Source organism: Sciurus vulgaris, assembly GCF_902686455.1.
Source record: "Sciurus vulgaris genome assembly, chromosome: 8".
NCBI classification, from domain to species: Eukaryota; Metazoa; Chordata; class Mammalia; order Rodentia; family Sciuridae; genus Sciurus; species Sciurus vulgaris.
The window spans coordinates 105674973-105697701 of NC_136468.1; the positions used below are offsets into that span (position 1 = coordinate 105674973).

The 22729-nt window shown below is 43.2% G+C and overlaps 1 protein-coding gene across 1 annotated transcript; it reads right to left on the minus strand.

Annotated features, from left to right (window-relative positions):
• Positions 1 to 14234: 14234 nt before the first annotated feature.
• IGFBP3 (insulin like growth factor binding protein 3) lies at positions 14235 to 21403 on the minus strand. Its single transcript, XM_079150791.1, has 5 exons — positions 20860 to 21403; positions 17223 to 17449; positions 16539 to 16658; positions 15474 to 15614; positions 14235 to 14407 (listed from the first exon to the last, which is right to left on the minus strand). Exons 1-4 carry the CDS (start codon positions 21266 to 21268, stop codon positions 15489 to 15491), a joined length of 882 nt encoding a protein of 293 aa, XP_079006917.1. The 5' UTR covers positions 21269 to 21403; the 3' UTR covers positions 14235 to 14407; positions 15474 to 15488.
• Between the last annotated feature and the right edge of the window lie 1326 nt (positions 21404 to 22729).

Below are 22729 nucleotides of genomic sequence, written 5' to 3' on the forward strand. Positions count from 1 at the left end.
GGAGGAGGAGAGGAGCGTGGCCACTTGGATTCGGAGAGACTGCACCAGAGCTGCAGGCGGTTGCCAGAGGAGAAGCTGCGCGGCGAGCTGTTTGGAATCAGAACGACGCTTCTGAACACCGGGGCCTGCCCTGAGGACGAGGAGGAAGAGGAGCGGCCGCTTGGATTCGGGTGACTACACGGGAGCTACAGGCGGTTGCCAGAGAAGGGGCTGCGTGGCGAGCTGTTTGGACTCTGACCACTTCTGAACCCTGGGGCCTGCCCGGAGGAGTAGGAGAAGGAGGAGAAGGAGCGCGGCGGGTCCTTTGGACTCGCAGTGACTGCATTAGCGCTCCAGGCGGCTGCTCAGAGGAGAAGGCGAGTGGTGAGTTGTTTGGTCTTAAAGTGACAGCTCCTGAACACAGGGGGGCTGCCTGGAGGAGAAGCGTGGTGGGACGCTTGGTCTTGAGTGGCCGCACCAGAGCTCCGGGCGGTGCCCAGAGGACCCGTGCAGCGGATCACGTGGATTCAGAGCCACTCAGAGGGACTGCTCCTGAACACCCGGGGGGTTATCTGGAGAAGGAGGAGGAACGGGGAGGGTCACTTCGACTCGGAGTGATTGATTGCCCCGGGCTACGGGTGGTTGGTGGGAGGAGGAGGCACGAAGTGAGTTTCTTGGACTCCTAGTGACCGCACCAGAATACTGGGCGGCTGTCTGGAGGAAGAGGCCTGTGGCGGGTCTCTGGGACTCAGAGCGATTGTTCGGGGCCACAGGTGGCTGCTCAGAGGAGGGGCCACGCAGTCAGGCGATTAGGTGCAGAACAGGGTCCCAGGATCTAGGAGGCTTCTGGGTGGAAGAGCCGCACAGAGACAGGCTTAGGGCGGAGCGAAGGTTCCAGGCCTATGGGCAAATTCTCTGAGGAGGGGCAGCCTAAGGAGATTCATCTGCGAAGGGTGAGGCTCCCAGGCCCAGGAGGTAGGGCCGGGCCCCTGGAAACTTTGCAGAGGAAGGCAGCCCAGCCCAGGCAGTAGCTGTAAATTGAGGGGAACCTCTAGGAGGAAACTGACCAGCGAGACCTCCCCACTGGGTGAGTCTTCCCTGCCTGGTGAGGTTTCCCCACAAGGACGGTAAAACCAGAGACACAGGCCCAAACAGGCCTTGCCTCAGCCCACAGCCTAGGTCCCCTTTGGATGACCATTGGTCAACAAGTGGAGGCACCTCTGCCCACTAGCAGGGAATATACCCCACCTGAAGGCCACCACTCCTAGAGAGGCAGCTTCCTTGTGGAGCACCGCATTATCAACTTCCTCCAAGACTTCAGCCTACTGAAGGCTAAGAGGGGATATATATAGAAATCTTCAGGGACATTGTAAATCAACAGAGGAAATCTGCAATATCTCAGCGGTCCACTGATATCTGAACAATATGAGAAAACAAGGAAAGAAAATGCTGCAAACAAATCTAGATGTTACATCAATAAAACCCAATGACAGCATGGCAGAAGAAATGACAGAAAAGGAGTTCAGAATGTACATAATTAAAATGATCAGAGAAGCAAACGATGAGATGAAAGAGCAAATGCAAGCATTGAATGATCGCACCAATCAACAGTTAAAAGAGCAAATACAGGAAGCAAAAGATCATTTCAATAAAGAGTTAGAGATATTGAAAAAAAACCAAACAGAAATCCTTGACATGAAGGAAACAATAAACCAAATTAAGAACTCCATAGAAAGCATATCCAATAGGATAGAACACCTGGAAGACAGAACCTCAGACATTGAAGACAAAATATTTAACCTTGAAAACAAAGTTGAACAAACAGAGAAGATGGTAAGAAATCATGAACAGAATCTACAAGAACTATGGGATATCATGAAAAGGCCAAATTTAAGAATTATTGGGATTGAGGAAGGCCTAGAGAAACAAGCCAAAGGAATGAACAACCTATTCAATGAAATAATATCAGAAAATTTCCCAAATCTGAAGAATGAAATGGAAAATCAAGTTCAAGAGGCTTACAGGACTCCAAATACACAAAATTACAACAGACCCACACCAAGGCACATTATAATGAAAATACCTAACATACAAAATAAAGACAGAATTTTAAAGGCTGTGAGAGAAAAGAACCAAATTACATTCAGGGGGAAACCAATACGCATATCAGCAGATTTTTCAATCCAGACCCTAAAAGCTAGAAGGTCCTGGAACAACATTTTTCAAGCCCTGAAAGAAAATGGATGCCAACCAAGAATCTTATACCCAGCAAAACTTACCTTCAAATTTGACGATGAAATAAAATCCTTCCATGATAAACAAAAGCTAAAAGAATTTACAAAAAGAAAGCCAGCATTACAGAACATTCTCAACAAAATATTCCATGAGGAAGAGATGAAAAACAAAGAAGCAAATCAGCAAAGGGAGGAATTATCCTAAAGGAATTGTCAAATAAAGGAGGAAACAAGTTGTGTCAAACAAATAAATAAACAAAATTTTAAAAATGAACCAAATGACCGGGAAACCAAATCATTTCTCTATAACAACCCTGAATGTTAATGGCCTGAATTCATCAATCAAAAGACATAGACTGGCAGACTGGATTAAAAAGAAAGATCCAACAATATGTTGCCTGCAAGAGACTCACCTCATAGAAAAAGATACCCATAGATTAAAGGTGAAAGGATGGGGAAAAACATACCATGCACATGGACTCAGCAAAAAAGCTGGAGTATCCATCCTCATTTCAGATAATGTGGACTTCAAGCCAAAGTTAGTCAGAAGGGATAAAGAAGGTCATTTCATACTGCTTAAGGGAAGCATAAATCAGCAAGATATAACAATCATAAACATCTATGCCCCAAACAGTGGCTCATCTATGTATGTCAAACAAATCCTTCTCAATTTCAGAAACCAAATAGACCACAACACAATAATACTAGGTGATTTTAACACGCCGCTCTCACCACTGGACAGATCTTCCAGACAAAAATTGAACAAAGAAACCATAGATCTCAACAACACAATCAATAATTTAGACTTAACGGACATTTATAGAATATTCCATCCAACCAAGAGTGAATACACTTTCTTCTCAGCAGCACATGGATCCTTCTCTAAAATAGACCATATATTATGCCACAAAGCTAATGTTAGCAAATACAAGAAGATAGAGACACTAGCATGTATTCTATCAGATCATAATGGATTGAAGTTAGAAATAAATGAAAGAGTAAAACACAGAAACTATTCCAACATCTGGAGATTAAATAATATGCTATTATATGACGAATGGATAACAGAAGATATTACGAAGGAAATTAAAAAATTCTTAGAGGTAAATGAGAACAAAGAAACATCATATCAAAATCTCTGGGATACTATGAAAGCAGTACTTAGAGGGAAATTTATTTCATGGAGCGCATTTAATAAAAGAAGTAAAACTCAACAAATAAACAACCTAACACTACAGCTCAAAGCCTTAGAAAAAGAAGAACAGAACAGCACCAAAAGTAGTAGAAGACAGGAAATAGTTAAACTCAGAGCTGAAATCAATGAAATTGAAACAAAAGAAACAATACAAAAAATTGACAAAATAAATAGTTGGTTCTTCGAAAAAATAAACAAAATTGATAAACCTTTAGCCACACTAACAAAGAGAAGACGAGAGAAAACCCAAATCACTAAAATTCGGAATGAACAAGGAAATATCACAACAGACAGGATGGAAATACAAAACATAATTAGAAGCTATTTTGAAAATCTATACTCCAACAAAATAGAAAATTTCGAAGACATCAACAGGTTTCTAGAGACATATGAATTGCCTAAACTGAATGAGGAGGACATAAACAATTTAAATAGACCAATTTCAAGTACTGAAATAGAAGAAGTCATCAAAAGCCTACCAACAAAGAAAAGTCCGGGACCAGATGGGTTCTCAGCCGAGTTCTACAAAACCTTTAAGGAAGAGCTCATTCCAATACTTCTCAAAGTATTCCATAAAATAGAAGAGGAGGGAACCCTCCCAAACTCATTCTATGAAGCCAATATCACACTGATACCTAAACCAGACAGAGACTCAACAAGGAAAGAAAATTTCAGACCAATATCCTTAATGAACATCGACGCAAAAATTCTCAACAAAATTTTAGCAAATCGCATACAAAAACATATTAAAAAGATAGTGCACCATGATCAAGTGGGTTTCATCCCAGGGATGCAAGGTTGGTTCAACATCAGGAAATCAATAAATGTCATTCACCATATTAATAGACTTAAAGTCAAGAATCACATGATTATTTCAATAGATGCAGAAAAAGCATTTGATAAAATACAGCACCCCTTCATGCTCAAAACACTAGAAAAAATAGGGAGAGTGGGAACATTCCTTAACATTGTAAAGGCCATTTATGCTAAGCCCATGGCTAATATCATTCTAAATGTTGAAAAACTGAAAGCATTCCCCCTAAAAACTGGAACAAGGCAGGGATGCCCTCTTTCACCATTTCTATTCAACATCGTTCTTGAGACTCTGGCCAGAGCAATTAGACAAACCAAAGAAATTAAAGGGATACGAATTGGAAAAGAAGAACTCAAACTATCCCTGTTCGCTGATGACATGATTATATATTTAGAGGAACCTGGAAATTCCACCAGAAAACTCTTAGAACTCATAAGTGATTTCAGTAAAGTAGCAGGTTACAAGATCAATGCCCATAAATCCAATGCATTTTTATACATAAGTGATGAATCTTCAGAAAGAGAAATTAGGGAAACTACCCCATTCACAATAACCTCGAAAAAAATAAAATACTTGGGAATCAATCTCACAAAAGAGGTGAAAGACCTCTACAATGAGAACTATACAACAGTAAAGAAAGAAATTAAAGAACACCTTAGAAGATGGAAAGATCTTCCATGTTCTTGGATAGGAAGAATTAATATTGTCAAAATGGCCATACTACCTAAAGTGCTATACAAATTCAATGCAATTCCAATTAAAATCCCAATTGTGTACCTTACAGAAATAGAGCAAGCAATTATGAAATTCATCTGGAAGAATAAGAAACCCAGAATAGCTAAAGCAATCCTTAGCAGGAAGAGTGAAACAGGGGGTATTGCAATACCAGATCTTCAACTCTACTACAAAGCAATAGTAACAAAAACGGCATGGTATTGGTACCAAAATAGAAAGGTAGATCAATGGTACAGAATAGAGGATACGGACACAAACCCAAATAAATACAATTTTCTCATACTAGACAAAGGTGCCAAAAATATGCAATGGAGAAAAGATAGCCTCTTCAACAAATGGTGCTGGGAGAATTGGAAATCCATATGCAACAGAATGAAACTAAACCCATATCTCTCACCATGCACGAAACTAAACTCAAAATGGATTAAGTACCTCGGAATCAGACCAGAGACCCTGCAGATTATAGAAGAAAAAGTAGGTCCAAATCTTCACCTTGTTGGTCTAGGACCAGACTTCCTTAACAGGACTTCCATAGCACAAGAAATAAAAGCTAGAATCAACCACTGGGATAGATTCAAACTAAAAAGCTTTCTCTCAGCAAAGGAAACTATCAGCAATGCGAAGAAAGCGCCTACAGAGTGGGAGAATATCTTTGCCAATCATACTTCAGATAGAGCACTAATCTCCAGAATCTATAAAGAACTCAAAAAACTCTACTCCAAGAATTCAAATAGTCCAGTCAACAAATGGGCTAAGGAAATGAATAGACACTTCACAGAAGAAGATCTACAGGCAATCAACAAACATATGGAAAAATGTTCAACATCTCTAGTAATAAGAGAAATGCAAATCAAAACCACCCTAAGATTCCATCTCACCCCAATTAGAATGGCGATTATCAAGAATACGAGCAACAACAGGTGTTGGCGAGGATGTGGGGAGAAAGGTACACTCATACATTGCTGGTGGGGCTGCAAATTAGTGCAGCCACTATGGAAAGCAGTGTGGAGATTCCTTAGAAAACTTGGAATGGAACCACCATTTGACCCAGCTATCCCACTCCTTGGCCTATACCCAAAGGACTTAAAATCTGCATACTACAGAAATACAGCCACATCAATGTTCATAGCTGCTCAATTCACAATAGCCAGACTGTGGAACCAACCTAGATGCCCTTCAATTGATGAGTGGATAAAGAAACTGTGGTATATATATATACAATGGAATATTACTCAGCCATAAAGAATGATAAAATTATGACATTTGCAGGCAAATGGATGAAATTGGAGAATATCATGCTAAGTGAGATAAGCCAATCTCAAAAAGCCAAAGGACGAATGATATCGCTAATAAGTGGAGGATGACACATAATGGGGGGGAGGGAAGGGTTAGAGTTAGGGTTAGGGAGGGGGGCAAGTATGGAGGAAGGAACTACTGTATAGAGGGTAAAGAGGGGTGGGGGGGTGGGGGGAAGGGAAAAAATAACAGAATGAATCAAACAACCTTGCTCTATGTAAATTTATGATTACACAAATGATATGCCTTTACGCCATGTACAAACAGAGAAACAACATGTATCCCATTTGTTTACAATAAAAAAAAAGAAAAAAAAAGAAAAAAAAGATATATATATATATTTATATATATATTATATATATACACACATGTATATTTTATATATGTACATATGAAGAACAAATAAAATAAAAAAAGAATGGTTTTTAGAACATCTAAGGAACTCTCTCATAACTCAATACTATGAAGACAAGTAACCCAATTAGAAAGAGACAATGGATCTGAATAGATATTTCTCCAAAGATGATATATAAATGGCTATGAAAAGATGTTTGGATCACTTGATGAAGGAAATGCAAATTAAAACTACAATGAGATACCATTCACTTGACGAAAATTGAAAAATTGGATAGCAAGAAGTATTGGCAAGGACGTGAAGAAATTGGCAGCCTCATACAGTGCTGGTGGGATTGCAACATGGTACAACCACTCTGGAAAATGGTCTCATAATTTCTCAAATAATTAAGCATAGAGCTATCATATGACCTAGCAATTCTACAAAGTTCCATTCTAAAACCCACTGATACCTGAGAGCTCCCAGGTATAAACTGTTTCCAATTATATACTCAACATACATGAAAATATACCTGCATGTAAAACTTTGTACAAAAGGTTCATTGAGACATTTATAATAGCCAAAAGGTAAAAATATTTATAATGTTCATCAACGGACAAATGGATAAATGAAATGTTCCAAGTTTCTAGACAGTGAAATACTATGCAGCCATCAAAAAAAAAATAGAGCACTGAATAATGGTATCACTATGGATGGACCTTGAAACCACGATGTTAAGTGCAAGGAGCCAGTCACATACAACCACAACCACACATTGTATGATTACAATCATACAAAATTGCAGGAAAGAGAGATCCTTAGAAACAGAAAGTAGATTTTTGATTGCTTAAGACTGGGGAGGGAAGATAAGGAATTATTGCTAAATTATTGCATTTCAGGTTATCTTACTGAAGTGATGAAAATGTTCTAAAATTCTCTTGGTGATAGGTACACATCTGTAACTATACTAAAGTCCTTGAATTGTGCAGTTTAAATGGGTAGATTTTATGGTATTTGAATTACACCTCTAACTGCTAAAAGGAAAGATTTTTTCACTCTGAGTAACACTGTTGGAGTTAAACTTTAGGAAGAAGATTCTGGAAGCAACGGTAATTATAGATTTAAAAAGATAAAGGAGGCCAGGAAGCCAGCCAGGAGTTGGTTGGAACTTTTGGTGGCAGGAGGGTCAGGAGCCAAAAGAGGCAGATTGGAACCTACAAAGTGACAGAGAATTAACTTCTGGAAGTTGTTGCTGACTCCAACTTCTCTCCTTCTTTCTATTCTCTTTTGAACACACTTTCATCAATTGTGATGATTCATCATAATCCTTGCTTTTGTTATTGTTTTTGTTTGGGTACTAGGGACTGAAACCAGAGGTGCTTTATCACTGAAACACATCCCCATCCAGGGTCTCAATAAGTTGCTTAAGGCCTTGCTAATTTGCTAAGGCTGGCTTTGAACTTGTGGTCCTCCTGTCTCAGCCTCCCAAGTTGTTGGCATTACAGCACTGCACCACCACACCTGGTTTATAATCCTTGGTTTAGAATTTACACTCTTTATTGATCCACCATTGACACTCTTATTTATTTGTTCCATTTTTAATAATGTACTAAGGATCCATGGACTCATCATTTGACCTTAGAACTACCATTCTGGCAATAATCACTTATTATTTCACTCCCACTTAATTATAATCACATCTTTATCAATTTTATAAAGTATATTTATATTTTAGATGAGAAGTTATTTTTTTAAAACATTTTATAAAGTATATCTTGCAGAATGTGATACTTAAGGACTTGCATTGTATGTTGTTCATTCATTTAGGCTTCAAAAACCCTCCCTCTTGCACAATACTATTGTTCATTCATCTAGGCTCCCACTAATGTGAATCCGGTGGTTATTTTCAGGTTTAAAAAATTGTCAACAGTACTACTAAAACATTCTTGCAAATGGACATATTATGGCTTAGATTGGGTCTTGAGAAAGCATATCCTAAGACAAAAGATGCAAGCGAAATTGACGTATTAGGATTCTCTCTCTCTCTGTCTCTGTCTGTCTGTCTGTCTGTCTGTCTCTCTCTCTCTCTCTCTCAAACACACACACACACACACACACACACACGCCAGCCTGGTTCTGAAAAAATAGGCCTGGGAAGGCAGAAAGGCCCTGCCAGATCAAGTCCGACAGAAGGTGACTAGGGTTTGCCCTGCAGAAGTTATGCTAGGAAGCAATTTTAAGTGAGGGAATGAAGGATTTATTTTTCAAAGACCCAGCTCTGGAGGTGAGGAGTTATGAGGTGTTTCCGTTATGCTCTTAAGATAAGTGTGGGTAAGGAGTCCCTAATCAGCTGGTGAAAACACCATTTAAAGGTACCTCTTCAATCCTCCAAAGAAGCAAACACTAGAGGTCACAGCTTGCTATCTGGCCTCAGCCCCATCTCCCTCCAGAACTGCTCCGCACACAGGTCTCTCTGATAGTTATACCTGCTCCTGGCTCTGGATATTGTGTGACACACACACACACACACACACACACACAGAGTAATATACATACATGTTTTTTATACATGCATAGTTTTTTTGAAACCTAACGTATGATTATAAAAAGGGGATTTATTAGATAGGCTTATACCACCAGAAGCTGGATAGTCCCACAATGGCCATCTGTCCACTGGAAAGCTGGAGGAACCAGTAGCTGCTCAGTTTGAGAAGTTGGAGCCTCAGAACAAGACCAATGATGCACAAGGATGCAGCTCCAGTCTGGAACCGAAGACCTGGAAATTTCCCGGTGAGTCACTGGTCAGAGTCCACTTGGAAAGAGTGAAAGTTCTCAGGCAAACGATTGCAACTGCAATTCAAGAACTCTCAAGAAGAATGGAGCTTTGGCTTCCTCATTCTTCCACCTTTTTGTTCCATGAGTCCACAGACCTATTAAAATGTGCTGCCCATGCTTCTGGTGGATCTCCTCCTCCGTTTGCTGTCCTATATGCCAGTCATTCCTAGAAACACCCACACTGACACACCCAGAAGTCTTTTAACCTTAGGCATCTCTGAATTCAATCAAGTAGACAATTCAGATTAACTACCACAAACCCTTGGCAGTAAAAAACCTCTTCACAGTGAAGCTTTCCTTGGCCAGCTTGTCCAAATTAAAGAAAGGAAGGAAGGAAGAAAAGAAGGAAGGAAGGAGGGAGGAACAGCTGCGACACTTTTTCATATTTTCTATTTCCTTTATGTTTTTCCTCATAGTGCTCAACACTGTCTCACACCCTCTGTATTCGAGGGTAGTGATTTTATGGGTCTTCTTCATTGCTATGTGCTGTTCTAAAACATAAAAAGGAGATAAACAATACTGGTGGATATGGGACAAGTGGGAAGGCACATTTATTTCTAAGGTTCAGGAAATGGACTAGATCCTGAGGACAGGGCTGCAGGAGAGGGTAGCTGAAGTGTCCCTTCTCTGTGGACAAGATGCCCAGGGGCCTGATGGAAATGAAAGCTCTTTGCTCAGATTCAAGCTAAAGACAGGGGCATCAAAAATGCAGCTTGCTTTTCTGAATTAAAAAATGCAAACTTACTCATTATAGAAATTATGATTATAATTAAGTAGAAATAAAATAAGAACATTTTCTCTATTCACATTGCCAGGGTTAACATTTTGGTGTATTTCCTTTTAGTTTACACAATATAATAACATTTTGCTTTTATCTTAGCCTGCCACAAAACATTCTTCCATGGTATCAACTTTTTTTCAAAAACATTTCGGTCAGGGCAAAATATTCCTTTGTATGGATGCTTTGGTTTAAAATGTCTTGCTCTTTCCTGTGCACTCCTCTGAGGATGCCTTTAGGATTCATTTCTGCAGTCAGATTAAAAGCTGTGTCAATTTGATGGCTGAATCTCAGGCAGCTGTTAACAGCCTCTGCGTCATTTTGGCTTCAGAGAGTAGAATGCTTTCCTTTTCTGTGTGTGCAGGGTGGATGGCACATGACCTTAAAGCCGGAGAGGGCAGAAGGTAGTTGGTGGAGAAGCTGAGGGGCGAGGGGGCTCCCAGGTCTTCCTGGGAGGCTGCAAGGGGAGGCAGAGGAGCAGTGGGCAAAAGGAAAACCAGGTGGGCATAATTTCTCCATTTTTACTGCAAGTTGCAGGAGAATATTTAGAAGGAAGTTGTGACCAAAGGTGTTGGATTAGTTAAAGTCCTCCAGAGAAACAGAACCAATAGGTTATGTATGTAAATATGTATGTATGTACCTACTTATGTATCTATTATCTATTATATTTACCTATCATCTATTTGTTTTTCTATTTGTATATTTTTTGGTGCTGGGTACTGAAAGCAGGGTTTCCCACAAGTGCTAGAAGATGAGAACACTACCACTGAGCTACAATTCCAGCTTTATCACTGATCAATCATTTTTTGGTCATCTATCATTTATTAACCATCTATTCTTCAAATGCCTATTTATTTATAAATCTATCATCTGTCAATCGTCTATCATCTAACAATCTATCATCCGTCAACCATCCATCTATATCCACCTATCCATCATCTATCATCTATATCTATATCCATCAACCATCTATTGATTTTGTATCAATCATCAATCTATATCCATCTATCCATCAGTCATCTCCCATCTATCATCAATCTATCTAACCACCTATCAAAAAGGTATAAATTATGAAGAACTGGCTCACATACTCAAACTTTTGAGGAGTCCTACCATCTGCCATCTGCAAGCTACAGACTTGGGAAAACTAATGTTGGTATTCAGTGTTGAATCCAAAGACCTAAGAATTGATACTGTGGTGGTATAAGTCCCAGTCTGAGGGCCAAAGAGGATATGGCCCAAGCAGGCAGGAAAAAAAGGTGCAAATTCCTTCTTCCTCTGCCCTTTGCTCTATTCAGATCCTTAAAGGATTAGACGAGGCCCAAACACAAGGGAGAATAATCTGCTTATTGAACCCACTGATTCAAATACTCCTCTCATCTCGAGATAATCATAGACATACCCTGGAATTACATTTCATCTGGACAGTCCAGTCAAGCTGATGCCTAGACTGACCATCACAAGTACAGAGAGTAGCAGAGGCTAGAGATTAAGGAGTGAGAACAAAGAAAGGCACATAAGTTGGTGGCTTTCAGGGTGACAAGTCCAGTGGATTTCCAAAGAACCATCATTGGGTGGGTGGTACACACTGGTAATCCCAGCAACTTGGGAAACTGAGGCAGGAAGATAGACTACGAGTTTCATGCCAGCATGGGCAACTTAGCAGGGCCCTGTTCTCAAAAAAAAAAAAAAAAAAAAAAAAGAACTGGGAATGTACTTCTATGTTAGAGCATTTCAATACTCAGTACTTGGCAAGGGGATATAATTGTGTGGACCATACCTCTGCAGTATCACTGAAGGGCCTGACAAGCTCCTGTCCTGGATCCCCAGATGCCCGGCCTGCTGCCAAGGTACACTCCATGGTGTTTGTGTCTCTCCCACCCCACAGTGAGCTTGCTCTGTTTACTGACTCCCTCCATTTTTGCATCTTTGCAAGTTTGGCACCACAGGGTGTCTGCACCCTCATTTTCCCTGGTTTCTTACATGATCAACTCCATGGCCACATCCCACACCCTCAGACCTCTGAACACCCCCAGAACCAACTTCTTGTTCACTGTGTACAACTCTGACTTTGGAACCGTTGTAGATATTTTATTAACAGATCAGACATGGCTTCTAAACAAGATTCCTTGATATGCAGTTTATCCTTCAATGCCCTGAAGGCGAGGGCTCAGTACTTTTCAAGGTGCTCTGTGACGAGACAATTGTTCCAAGGCTGCAGAGAGGGGATTGAGCCCCCAGAACCCCACCTAGCACCTCTCGGGGCCCTCCTGTCCTTCCTGCCCATGTCTACTTCCCCACCTCCAAGCAGACATTGGCAAAAGAGTCAAAGGGAAAGGATGTGAGGCTGGTTGGGGGAGGATCTTGTCTCATTCATTGTCCTACCTGGCTTGGAGAGGCTGCTCTGAAGACAACACAGGGCACAACCCTAAAACCAGAAGTTCACAGACCACATCCACTGACCTGTTCAACCTGCCCACATAGTGACAGTCACTAATACAACCTCCCAGAACTGGATATTGTTCCAGATGTTGCACAATGTTGCATGGATGTCAGTGATGGCCACTGGGGCTGTCTTGCTGGGCTCTTTTGTTAGCCATGGAGACAGGGAAACATGTTTATGAAGTCTGTTACTATGTCCAGAATAATCTACCCTCTCAAGAGTTATTTCCTTCATGATATAAGACCTGGAGGCAGTCAATAACAAGGGGAAGAAGGTATTTTTTTTTTAATGGTAAAAACTTTATTTACTATTTATAAATACATTGCAAGACAAACTTTTCAAAAATACTTTTTTTTTTCCCAAAAACTTAATTAAAAAAATAAAGAAAAGCTAATAGGTAGGCAGAATGTCTCGAGACCCCTTTGTGTTCTCAAGGAGAGCTCTGTGCAGTGTGCATCCATCCCCAGGGCCGTGACAGGTAGGGCAGAAGTGTCCTTGTGCCCCTCTTTGCCAGACCTCCATGGATTTGGCCTTGGGGAGAGCAGCCCAGCCTCTGGACACGAGCTCTTTTCCTCGGTCATGGCCGTGGTTATATCATCTATTATCTCTAACATTTTATCTAGGATTATCTAGTATAGATCCTATTATATTTGGGCTATGTTGTATACAATGTTAACAATTATTAAGAACGTATTTTCTTTGAATATATGTGTTAATTATAAAGAAAGCATGAGAACTCCAAGTTCAACAAACACAGGTGATTCTCTATGTGTTCCCAGTGTCCTTGATAGGCTCCCCAACAAGCTATTCATCTTTCCCGTTTAGAGAATATTTTGTTTAACATTGTACCAAGAAGGATAAGATAAAAATAAAACTGTCCTCAAAAATAAACTTTGTTTTGAGGAGTTCACCTAGAAAACACTATTTTCTGCAGTCATCCAAAGAATCCTGCCATGTTTGTGATGCTGTTGAACACAGAGGCTAAGGCTCACTGCCCCTGCCCTTCCTGCCCTGTGGGGGCCACAGCCAAGGCCATCCTGGTTCTTCCACTGGGCCACATCTTCAGGAAGCTGCCTGGCAAAGAAGGGTTAGAAATACTTGCCTTTATTGGTTCCCAGAGTTCCCTAGAACATTCTTGGTCATTTTTTTTTTTTTTTTTTTTTTTTTTTAAGACTCCACCTTCTACTCTGCAATAGTTTCCAAGCAGATACGGTCACTGGCAGAGTGAACAATGATCTTCGTGATGGAGGGAATAGACCTTTGATTCAAAGATGGCGCCACCAAGGGCTGTGAGCCTTAGGATAGTGTGCCAGGATGTCCAGGTGACTGGGGTTTAGGGGTTTTCCTACTCTTGATAAGGCCTGTGATCATTTCACAGAGGGTGGGGAGGAAGTGTGTTCTCTACATTAGCAACACAGCTGCCATAGTCCTGAAGTCGGAGGGTCGGCCGCCTCGGCAAACACACGGTGAAAAGTCCAGGTGGGGAGAAATCCACAGCCTTGTGCACGAGAGCGTGAGTACTTTTATAGGCAGCAACAGAGAAATTCAAACTGTTTTTCGCTGACTACTGGAAAGTGGAAAGATGCTCAAGTTTACCATTTAAAGGAACCATAGGCATTTCAAAATCTGTCTAAACTTTGGTTGTTTTTTTTTTTTTAAATCAGTTCACCAAAAAAGAAATATAAATGGAGGTTGTAGCCAGCTGCTGATCATGTCCTTGGCAGTCTTTTGTGCAAAATAAGGCGTATTTGAACTCCACATTAACTGAAACAAAAAGAAAAGGAAATATGTTGGTACGACCACCCCAAAAACCAAAAGGGTACAAATCTTGTTCTGGGATTTGCAGACATAGGCCCCAGGCAAATGACGTTGAGGTGTGGGCGGTGGGCTGGGGTCAATTTAAGAAAGCAAAGAACACTATAAGTTGCTCATAGTTGAAAAATGTTACCCTAACATTAGAACTATTATTTTTCTAACTTCTAAGGGAAAAAAATACCCTGACTAAATACAACGCTTCTACTGCTTACTAAATGTCTTGTGGAGATGAAAGAATCTATTTCTTATTTGTTTGCCAACAACTCCCTCACTTATTAAAAGAAAAAAAGAATATTGAATAGCATTCTTCAAAATGATGGCTTAAAATTCCAATTTCATATTAAACAAGTTTTCTTTCAGACATCTTTACCCTATGTATATGTATGATTACATGAATGGTGTGAATCTACATTGTATACAACCATAGAAATAAAAAGTTGTACCCCATTTGTGTACAATGAATCAACATGCAGTCTGTAAAAATTTAAAAAAATTTTAATAAAAAAAATTTTCTTAAAAATTATATTAACTGCAGACTCAGCATATTCATAATATATTTATAGGAAAAAAAATTAGCCACATCTTTAATTTAGAAACAAGGGTCTTTAACAAGTTCTTTTGGATGAAAACAGTTTCCCTGGTGTGAAGATAAAGAACCATCAGACTTCCCAGAACAAAGTTTCACTTTGAAAAACCTTCATGCTGTACATGTGTTGAAGATTACATGTTGTAAACTATTTAAAATGAAGCTCAGTGTCTGAAACCACACTGGTTCTGGCTTTTCTAGCTGTGTTCTGGTTGGCTGGATGGGGAGCTCCCTCTCCTTGTACCTGCCTGAGTTATCTGTCCCCTTGCTTTTCTCTCTTTGGGCCTGGCTGCAGCTCCTGGGTCAGTGAGACTGAGTAGGGGCCAGTGGTTATGCCCAGCTCTCATTACCTCACCACTCCCAGGAGGAGAAGCCCTCAGGGCCAGGGATATTGAGCCCCCCACAGTCCCACCCAGTCCCTGGGCTTACCTGGTGTAGTGGAGTCTACTGGCTCTGCATGCTGAGGCAATGCACGTCATCCTTCCCCTTGGTGTCGTAGCCCGGGAGGGGCTGCCCATACTTGTCCACGCACCAGCAGAAGCCCCGCTTTCTGCCTTTGGAAGGGCGGCACTATGGGAAGGAGAGAAAACAGACACAAACACTCTGGGTGAGTCAGTAACAAGGGCACGAGGTGGCTTTCCCAGCATGGCTCTGCTGGGCTGAGAAAGCAAAACAGAAATTTTGGCCAAGACTCCCAAAAAATCATGTGTAGGTGGCGGTGTGCGTGTCTATGTGCATGGGTGTGCAGAATAACCTCTCCATAAGAACAGGGGGATGAGTATGCTCCTTCTGCCTTGGGGATACCAGACTGTCTCTCAGAGCTCAGGCCTAGCTTTACATGTGGCACCTTCTCAGTATGAATCTGCTAAATGGGGGACTGGCAGAAAATGGCCATGTGATTAAGGGCCTGAGAGCAACAGCTATGGAAGAAGACAAGTTCTCTGACCACAGCTGCTAAGACAAACACTGGAACATGGTCTGGCTATGGCCATTTCTGCTTGCTTAGGTCTTCTAAAATCCGTGGTGTGCTAGAGAGGCGCACTTAACTTGGTTTAACTACATCTAAATTTTGTTTATCCCCTATAGCTTATCACCACCAGGAAGGCATCACTATGGGATCTTATGTCCTAAAGTTAGAAATTCACCACAGTAGTTATTCAGAATGTCACACTCCATGACACAATATTAACAAATGTGTGGATGTGTCCCTTTACAGTTTGTAAAGGGCTCCTCCATGTATCTTCTGGGTGAGTGGTTAAAATAGATGGTAGAAAGACAGTAGGGTTGAGGATCTGGGCTCAACCCTCACTTAGATCAACAGGTCAAAGTTGCCCTTAGTCCCATCTCCTGAGACTGACCCCAAGTCACAGTACCAGTGCCACATGGCTCAGAGTTGGAGCCATGTCCAGAAGAATGTGGGGGTTGACCCAAGGCCAATTTCTCCTCTGAAGCAATAGAGAGGGGAAGAGGAAGAAAACATGTGGAGGCCCTTACCTGCTTTTTCTTATAAAATCCCTTCTTGTCACAGTTTGGGATGTGCACACCCCTGGGACTGAGCACATTGAGGAACTTCAGGTGATTCAGTGTGTCCTCCATTTCTCTACGGCAGGGACCCTGTGAATTAGGAAGCACCAGAAACAAAGGGACACGGTTATTGCTTTAATATTCTATTATGTGTAATACCCACACAATCATCCCAGGAAGGACCTATAATGTATGTCCCTTCAGTACCTCTTGTGTAGGTTAGCAAGAAAGTCCCATGAAGATGCTAATCACTGCTATTCCTCCCTCCTTTTTTTTTTTTTTTTTTTAAATTCCCAGAGTATTACATAGAATCTGGCAGGGGTCCAAGAACAGGGCCCAGTGAATAAAATAAAACCATCTTTATGAGAACCTCTCTGTGTGCAGAGGCCTTGAGGGCACACTACATGCTTTTTTTTTTTTTTTTTTTTTTTTTTTTTTGTAGTGCTGGGGATTGAACCCAGGACCTTGTGCTTGCAAGGCAAGCACTCTACCAACTGAGCTATCTCCCCAGCCCACAAAACGTGCTTTATAAGTGCTAGGAGGGACGTGAGGCTGCCCACACATCCAGGACCACTGGGACTTGTCATGTGAAGACAATCCTCATGGATCTTGGTAGGTCTCCCCTCTCCCTGCTTTAAGAGGAATGGTTCTCACATATTCTGTCTCCCGCTTGGACTCAGAGGAGAAATTCTGAGTGTCTGTGCTTTGTGATTCGTAGTCCACTTTGTAGCGCTGGCTATCTTTGGCATGCCCCTTCTTGATGACATCCATTTTGGTATGGAGGGGATGGAATTTGGAGTCGGTCACCCTGTGTGTGCCGGGGACTGCCTGGCTCTCCACACTCCCAGTGCTGCGGTCCTCCTCAGACTCACTGGCATTTCCTGGAAAAGCAAAAGGGAGACAAAGATGTGATTACTGTTGACATAGAACAATGGTCTTTTCAAAATCTTACTATTACATCTAAATGACAAAGTTATTCGACCATTCCAAGTAAATAAAAAAAACCTTGATAAAATATTATTCTATAGTACTGCTTGCTGGATTGTGGTTGCTTTACCTCAAGAGGCCATCTGTTTAAAAGTCAGCCGACCATGTGCTTTTTCTATGCAGCTGCAACTCCAAGTAGGAACTGCTTATCAAGTGCCCCCAGTTGACTCCAAGACAGTAGGGCTCTATCAGTCCAGCAGGGGGCGAGTGTACACCACAAAAGTGGCTGCAGAGCTGACCAGAAATCTCTTAGGCAGCTTCAAGAGTGGTTTCCCTCTCCTGGGAGGAGAGACTACTCCTGGGATCTGGGGGAAGACACACATTCTCTACCTCAGAAAAGTGGTGGCAGCAGTCTGGGTGTGAACAAGCCCTCCTGGAATTTTGAAATTCACTCCAGTTTGATCAGCCCTGTCCTCTACGTTGCCAGTGCTATGAAATTTTTGTCCAGTTCAGATGGGAAAACAATTTTATTCACGAAGGATCGTGCTGCAGGACCCAGCATCACACTGACATGTTGGGGGCTTGTTTTCCATCTGTCCCATCACTAAGACTCAAGGTCTACACTCACTCTGTGCTTCTCCAGGGGCACATTATTGGGTGAATGCTCCCTGCCTGTCAGCACAGCAGCACCTGAGTCACAGATGGCACCAACCCCCCACCCACAATGTAGATCTCTAAGTGCCAAAAGAGTGTTCATTCTTTGGGGTTAGGGGATGTGAAGGAGAAAGCCACCTCTTGAGAAGTCCCCTTTTATAATTAAAAATGCTAATGAAGAAAGCCCAATAATTGACAAGGATGCCTAAATGTTCATAGTTTAACTGATACTTCAGGTATATGACTAAATGGGTGCTGGATGGGTAGCCATAATCCTCACTCTATCCCCTTTATAGAAAAGGACTTGAGATGCTTCCAAACTGGGTGCATCTGAGCCAGTGTACAGCTCTGACCCTCAGAGGGTTTCAGTTTCAGGTACAAGTGATTGTCATACATACTATAGAGTTATAATGATTATAATCATAATGATTATTAAAGCCTAACTAAAAAGGACATTATTCCACCATCAGAACCTTAATGCTTCCCCTTATCAGTGGGCTGGTCAGTTGTCTAACTGGTTTGGAATCTATTACTGTAGAACTGTTTCTTGCCTCCAGGGGATATGACCAGCTGTGGCCACAGGGAAGTGGCTCTTTGTCCAGAGGAGCTAATGCCTGGTTCCCTGAAAACTACCAGACTGATGAAATAATTGGGCTGTGGACACTTTGCTCTCTTCTCCAACCAGCAGGCTTATGGGGAGATTTTGGGAAAGCCTCTCCCTGGGACTCAGTTTCCTCACCCACCCAAAAGCTCCTTGAGGTCCCCAAGGTGTTTTGTGCCTTCGGGAGTAAAAATTCCCAGGTTCTAGCTCAGTATTTGATAGAAAAGGTTCACAATTGATCAGTTTAGTTTTAATGTCTTTTAATCTCAGTTCTTTTTTTTTTCTTTTTCACGAAAGTACTAGGACAATGGAGATGCTAAGAATATGTAAATAAACATATTTGCATTTCTTTTCCAAGAACCCTGAGTAATTTCTTAAACTTGCTTTGTTTCTTTTAATGCTGAGATTGCAGACTAGAGCCTGAAGAGATAAGGGTTCTACTTAAGCAAGAAAATTGACTTTTGACTATAAGTTTACTTTTTCCCCAAATTAATTTTAGAAGTCACTTAGTTTTTAAAAAATAATTTTATAAAACCACACATCAACCAACATACATACTATAGAGTTATAATGATTATAATCATAATGATTATTAAAGCCTAACTAAAAAGGACATTATTTTAAGTACTTCTAAGGTAACTTTTTGAATACTCCAAAATACACTAGAACAATATAAGCTTCACAATCAAATGACACGCTTTTGCTATGAGAGAAGAGCATTCAGAGACTAACAATTGGCTAGAGCCATGAGACCACTGGAATCTTGTCTTTCTGCTAATCGGGTTTCTTAGGGATGAATAAAGCCAGCCTTGCCCAGCAAGGGAATAGCTTCATCCAAGAGTGTAACTCTACAACTACAGAAATTATAAAGGGACTGTCCATTTTGCTAATGCTGGATGGGGGTTTACCCAGCACCATCTGTCCAGCATGACAGATGGGGACTAGGGGGACTAGGGTGAGAAGAATTCTTCCTGCCTTCAGCTGTGCAGGGCAGGAACTTTCCTCACATAACTAAGGGAGACTGGCTAAGCATGCTTGAAATTTAGAACAGCTGCCAAATCCATTTAAACTTTAAGGGAACAATGTGATGTTCTTAAACACAGTTGCTGTCTGCCAGATAGTGGCAGATCCAGGAGGGGGAATTGCCAAAGATTTGCATTTTTCTTCCCTTGGAGTTCCCTTCAATTGCACCTCATTCCTTCCACTTGGCATTAAGGAGGGAAAAAGTCCTCTGATTTCAACTCTCCTCTGTCACTGAAATCCACTGAGTCTGTACTCTCCGCAGTACACAGCACCTGAGTTTTTGTCCGACCGCCTCACAGGTGCTGGGTGTGACAGGGTGCACAGTACTAAGGTACTAAGAGTGGCAAATAGGGTTCAAACTTATAGGATGGTTTCCCCTGGGTGACCTTGAGAGGTTACTTCTTTTTCAACGTCAGGTTTTCCAACCGCAATCCCACCTCAGTTGTTTCTGGACACAAGAAGACAAGACATTGCTTTCCAAGCCAAAGACTACGCAAATGTTACTATTTTTAGACAAGTATCTTCCTACTTCTTGCCTGCCCACCTCCTCGCGTCCAAATCCGCCCCTGCGTTTCTACCTTGGCGTCTTTTCCGGGATTGACGGGCTCCTTTCTACTTTGTGGGGAATGGAAGCCAAGTTCCAGAGTTGGGCTGCACAGTCCACACCTGAGACTCCGAACTGGGAAAAGAGAATCTCCTGTGTTCAGGATCGTTCTTTCTTTGAGGTGCTGGGGAATCGAACCCAGGGCCTCACGCATGCTGGGCGTAGCTCTCTACCTCCGGGCCACATTCCCAGCCCCAGGTACTTCCCGCAGACGGCCAATCTCGGTATCCGCTCTCCACGCTAATGAAACCTAGCCAATTTCACTGAAAGAGTTTTGCAATTTACTAGACCTCTGCACTATGAGAACGAAGCAAGTAGAAAGTTGGCTGCGGAGGGTCTTAGTTTCCAGGAGCCGATTTTCCCACTACGACCTTATGGGTGAGAAGTGCTGAGTGTCTCACAGCAGCACACCTCGTTCCCCCCAGCCATTCGTACCGGGTCCCCGGCTATTGCGCGCGATGTGCCTGACGCCGGCAGCTCACCTGGAGAGGATGGTGCCGGCAGCAGGTAGGCGCGCAGACGGCCAGCGGCGCTGGCATTAGCGCAGAACCCGCGGCCGTCCAGCAGCGCCTGCAGCGGGCGCGGCTCTCCGGGCGGCGGCTGGCAGCGGAGACCGGCGCCACAGCGCTCAGTGTAGACGCCGCACGGCTGGCCCTCGCGCAGCGCGCACGTCATGCAGCAGCCACAGCCTGGCTCGCGCACCAGCTCGGCGCACGCGGGCGCTGTGGGCGGTGGCGCGCACTGGGCCAGCGCACGCGCGTCGCATGGCTCGCAGCGCACTACGGGGCCCGCGCCCACCGCGCCCGCGCCAGCCCGCGCCACTGGCGGCCCGCGAAGAAGCGTCAATGCGGCCAGCGCAGCGGCCCAGAGCGCGGGGCGCGCCCGATGCATGGCGCACACCGCGAGGGCCCGCTGCTCAGCAGGCCGGAACACACCGGGATTGAGCGACAGAAGGTGGAGCGAGGCTGCGGGATTCGAGCAGGCAACTGCAGGTCCTCAGCACCTAGCCGCAGCGCTCGCATCTGGGCAGCCTGGGCGCACCAGCTGCTATATAGGAGAAGGGGTGGCCGAGGACACGCCCCGGAACGGCGCGCCCAGGAGTCGGAGGGGGGCGGGCCGGCGCAAGCACGACTCCGGGGGCTCTCGTCTCACCCTGTGCAGCGGGGTCCAAGAGCGGGGGCGCGCATCGTGTGGTTTGCACCGGCACCTGCTCCCCGCGCGCACGTCCGGCGCCAAAGCCATCCGGTTACTCGCGGGAACCACGGTGCCCCTGGCTACACAGCCACCTCGGCACCTCAGGCTACCGCAGTGCCGCCGGTCACCTCAGTCATTTCCAGCCAACTCGGCGCCCCTGACTGCCCCCCCGCCGCCGCCCTTCCCCCCTCCACGTCGGTACTGAGGTTGCCCCGCGGCTAACAGATGTTGGGGAAACTGGCAAGCGTTACTCTTCATTCTTGTGTACTTTGCAAAGCTTTCGAAAATTTAAATCCGTGTGTAGGGCATGTTGTGGAACGTTTCTGAATGAGAATACCCGATTCACATCGGGGTCTCGGGGAGCCAAGACGCTGCCGGGTTTAATCTGCACCCGCTGGGCCATTCGAATCCCGCAGGGACCCACAAATTCGTGCTCTGCAGTAGCTCAGGAGGTCTTCAACGGGTTACAGGCTTGTCTCTCAAAGCGGACACGATTCACACTTACTGCTTGTTGCAAGTCCTCAGCAGAGTGGGCTGGCAGCGAATTTGTTCTTAAGGCAAGGGATTCGAAGATTTTACATCCCAACAGTTGTTCTTGTTTTAGATTTTGTTTAATTACGTTTTCAAATAGAGTTTACATCCTCGACAAAAGAACTAAAGGCACTATAGTGGTCACCGCTGAAACGTAATTAATAACCAAGTAGTCCTTAAAATTAGTAATTTTAACACTCATATTTTTTGGAAGGCATCTTTGTATCCCTGTACTAAATTCTTTCCGGTACGTTCAAGTGGGCACAGGGATTCTCACTAATCGGCGCGATCTGAACACTTTGCAATAGAGTTTACATTCGTGGCACCAACGCGCCCTTGAGGTCTTTGTGACTGGTGTATTCTTTCTCTACTGCGCGGGTCTCTCCAGTGTTGTCTGTGCTCTCCTTCTCTAGACAACCAACAGAGGACGCTAGTTGTCCAGGATTGGATTGGAAAACTTCGTGGCTCTTTCACAGTTTATGGATGAGCAGTGGGAACAAGTGAGACCACCGCGGGGAACATTCCTAAGCATTGTTGAAATTGTGTTCTTACTTCAGGAGGTGGATAGTAGTTTTAGAGGGGACCTGTGCAGTTTGGAGCAGAAATAGCAAACCAGGACCTCTTTTC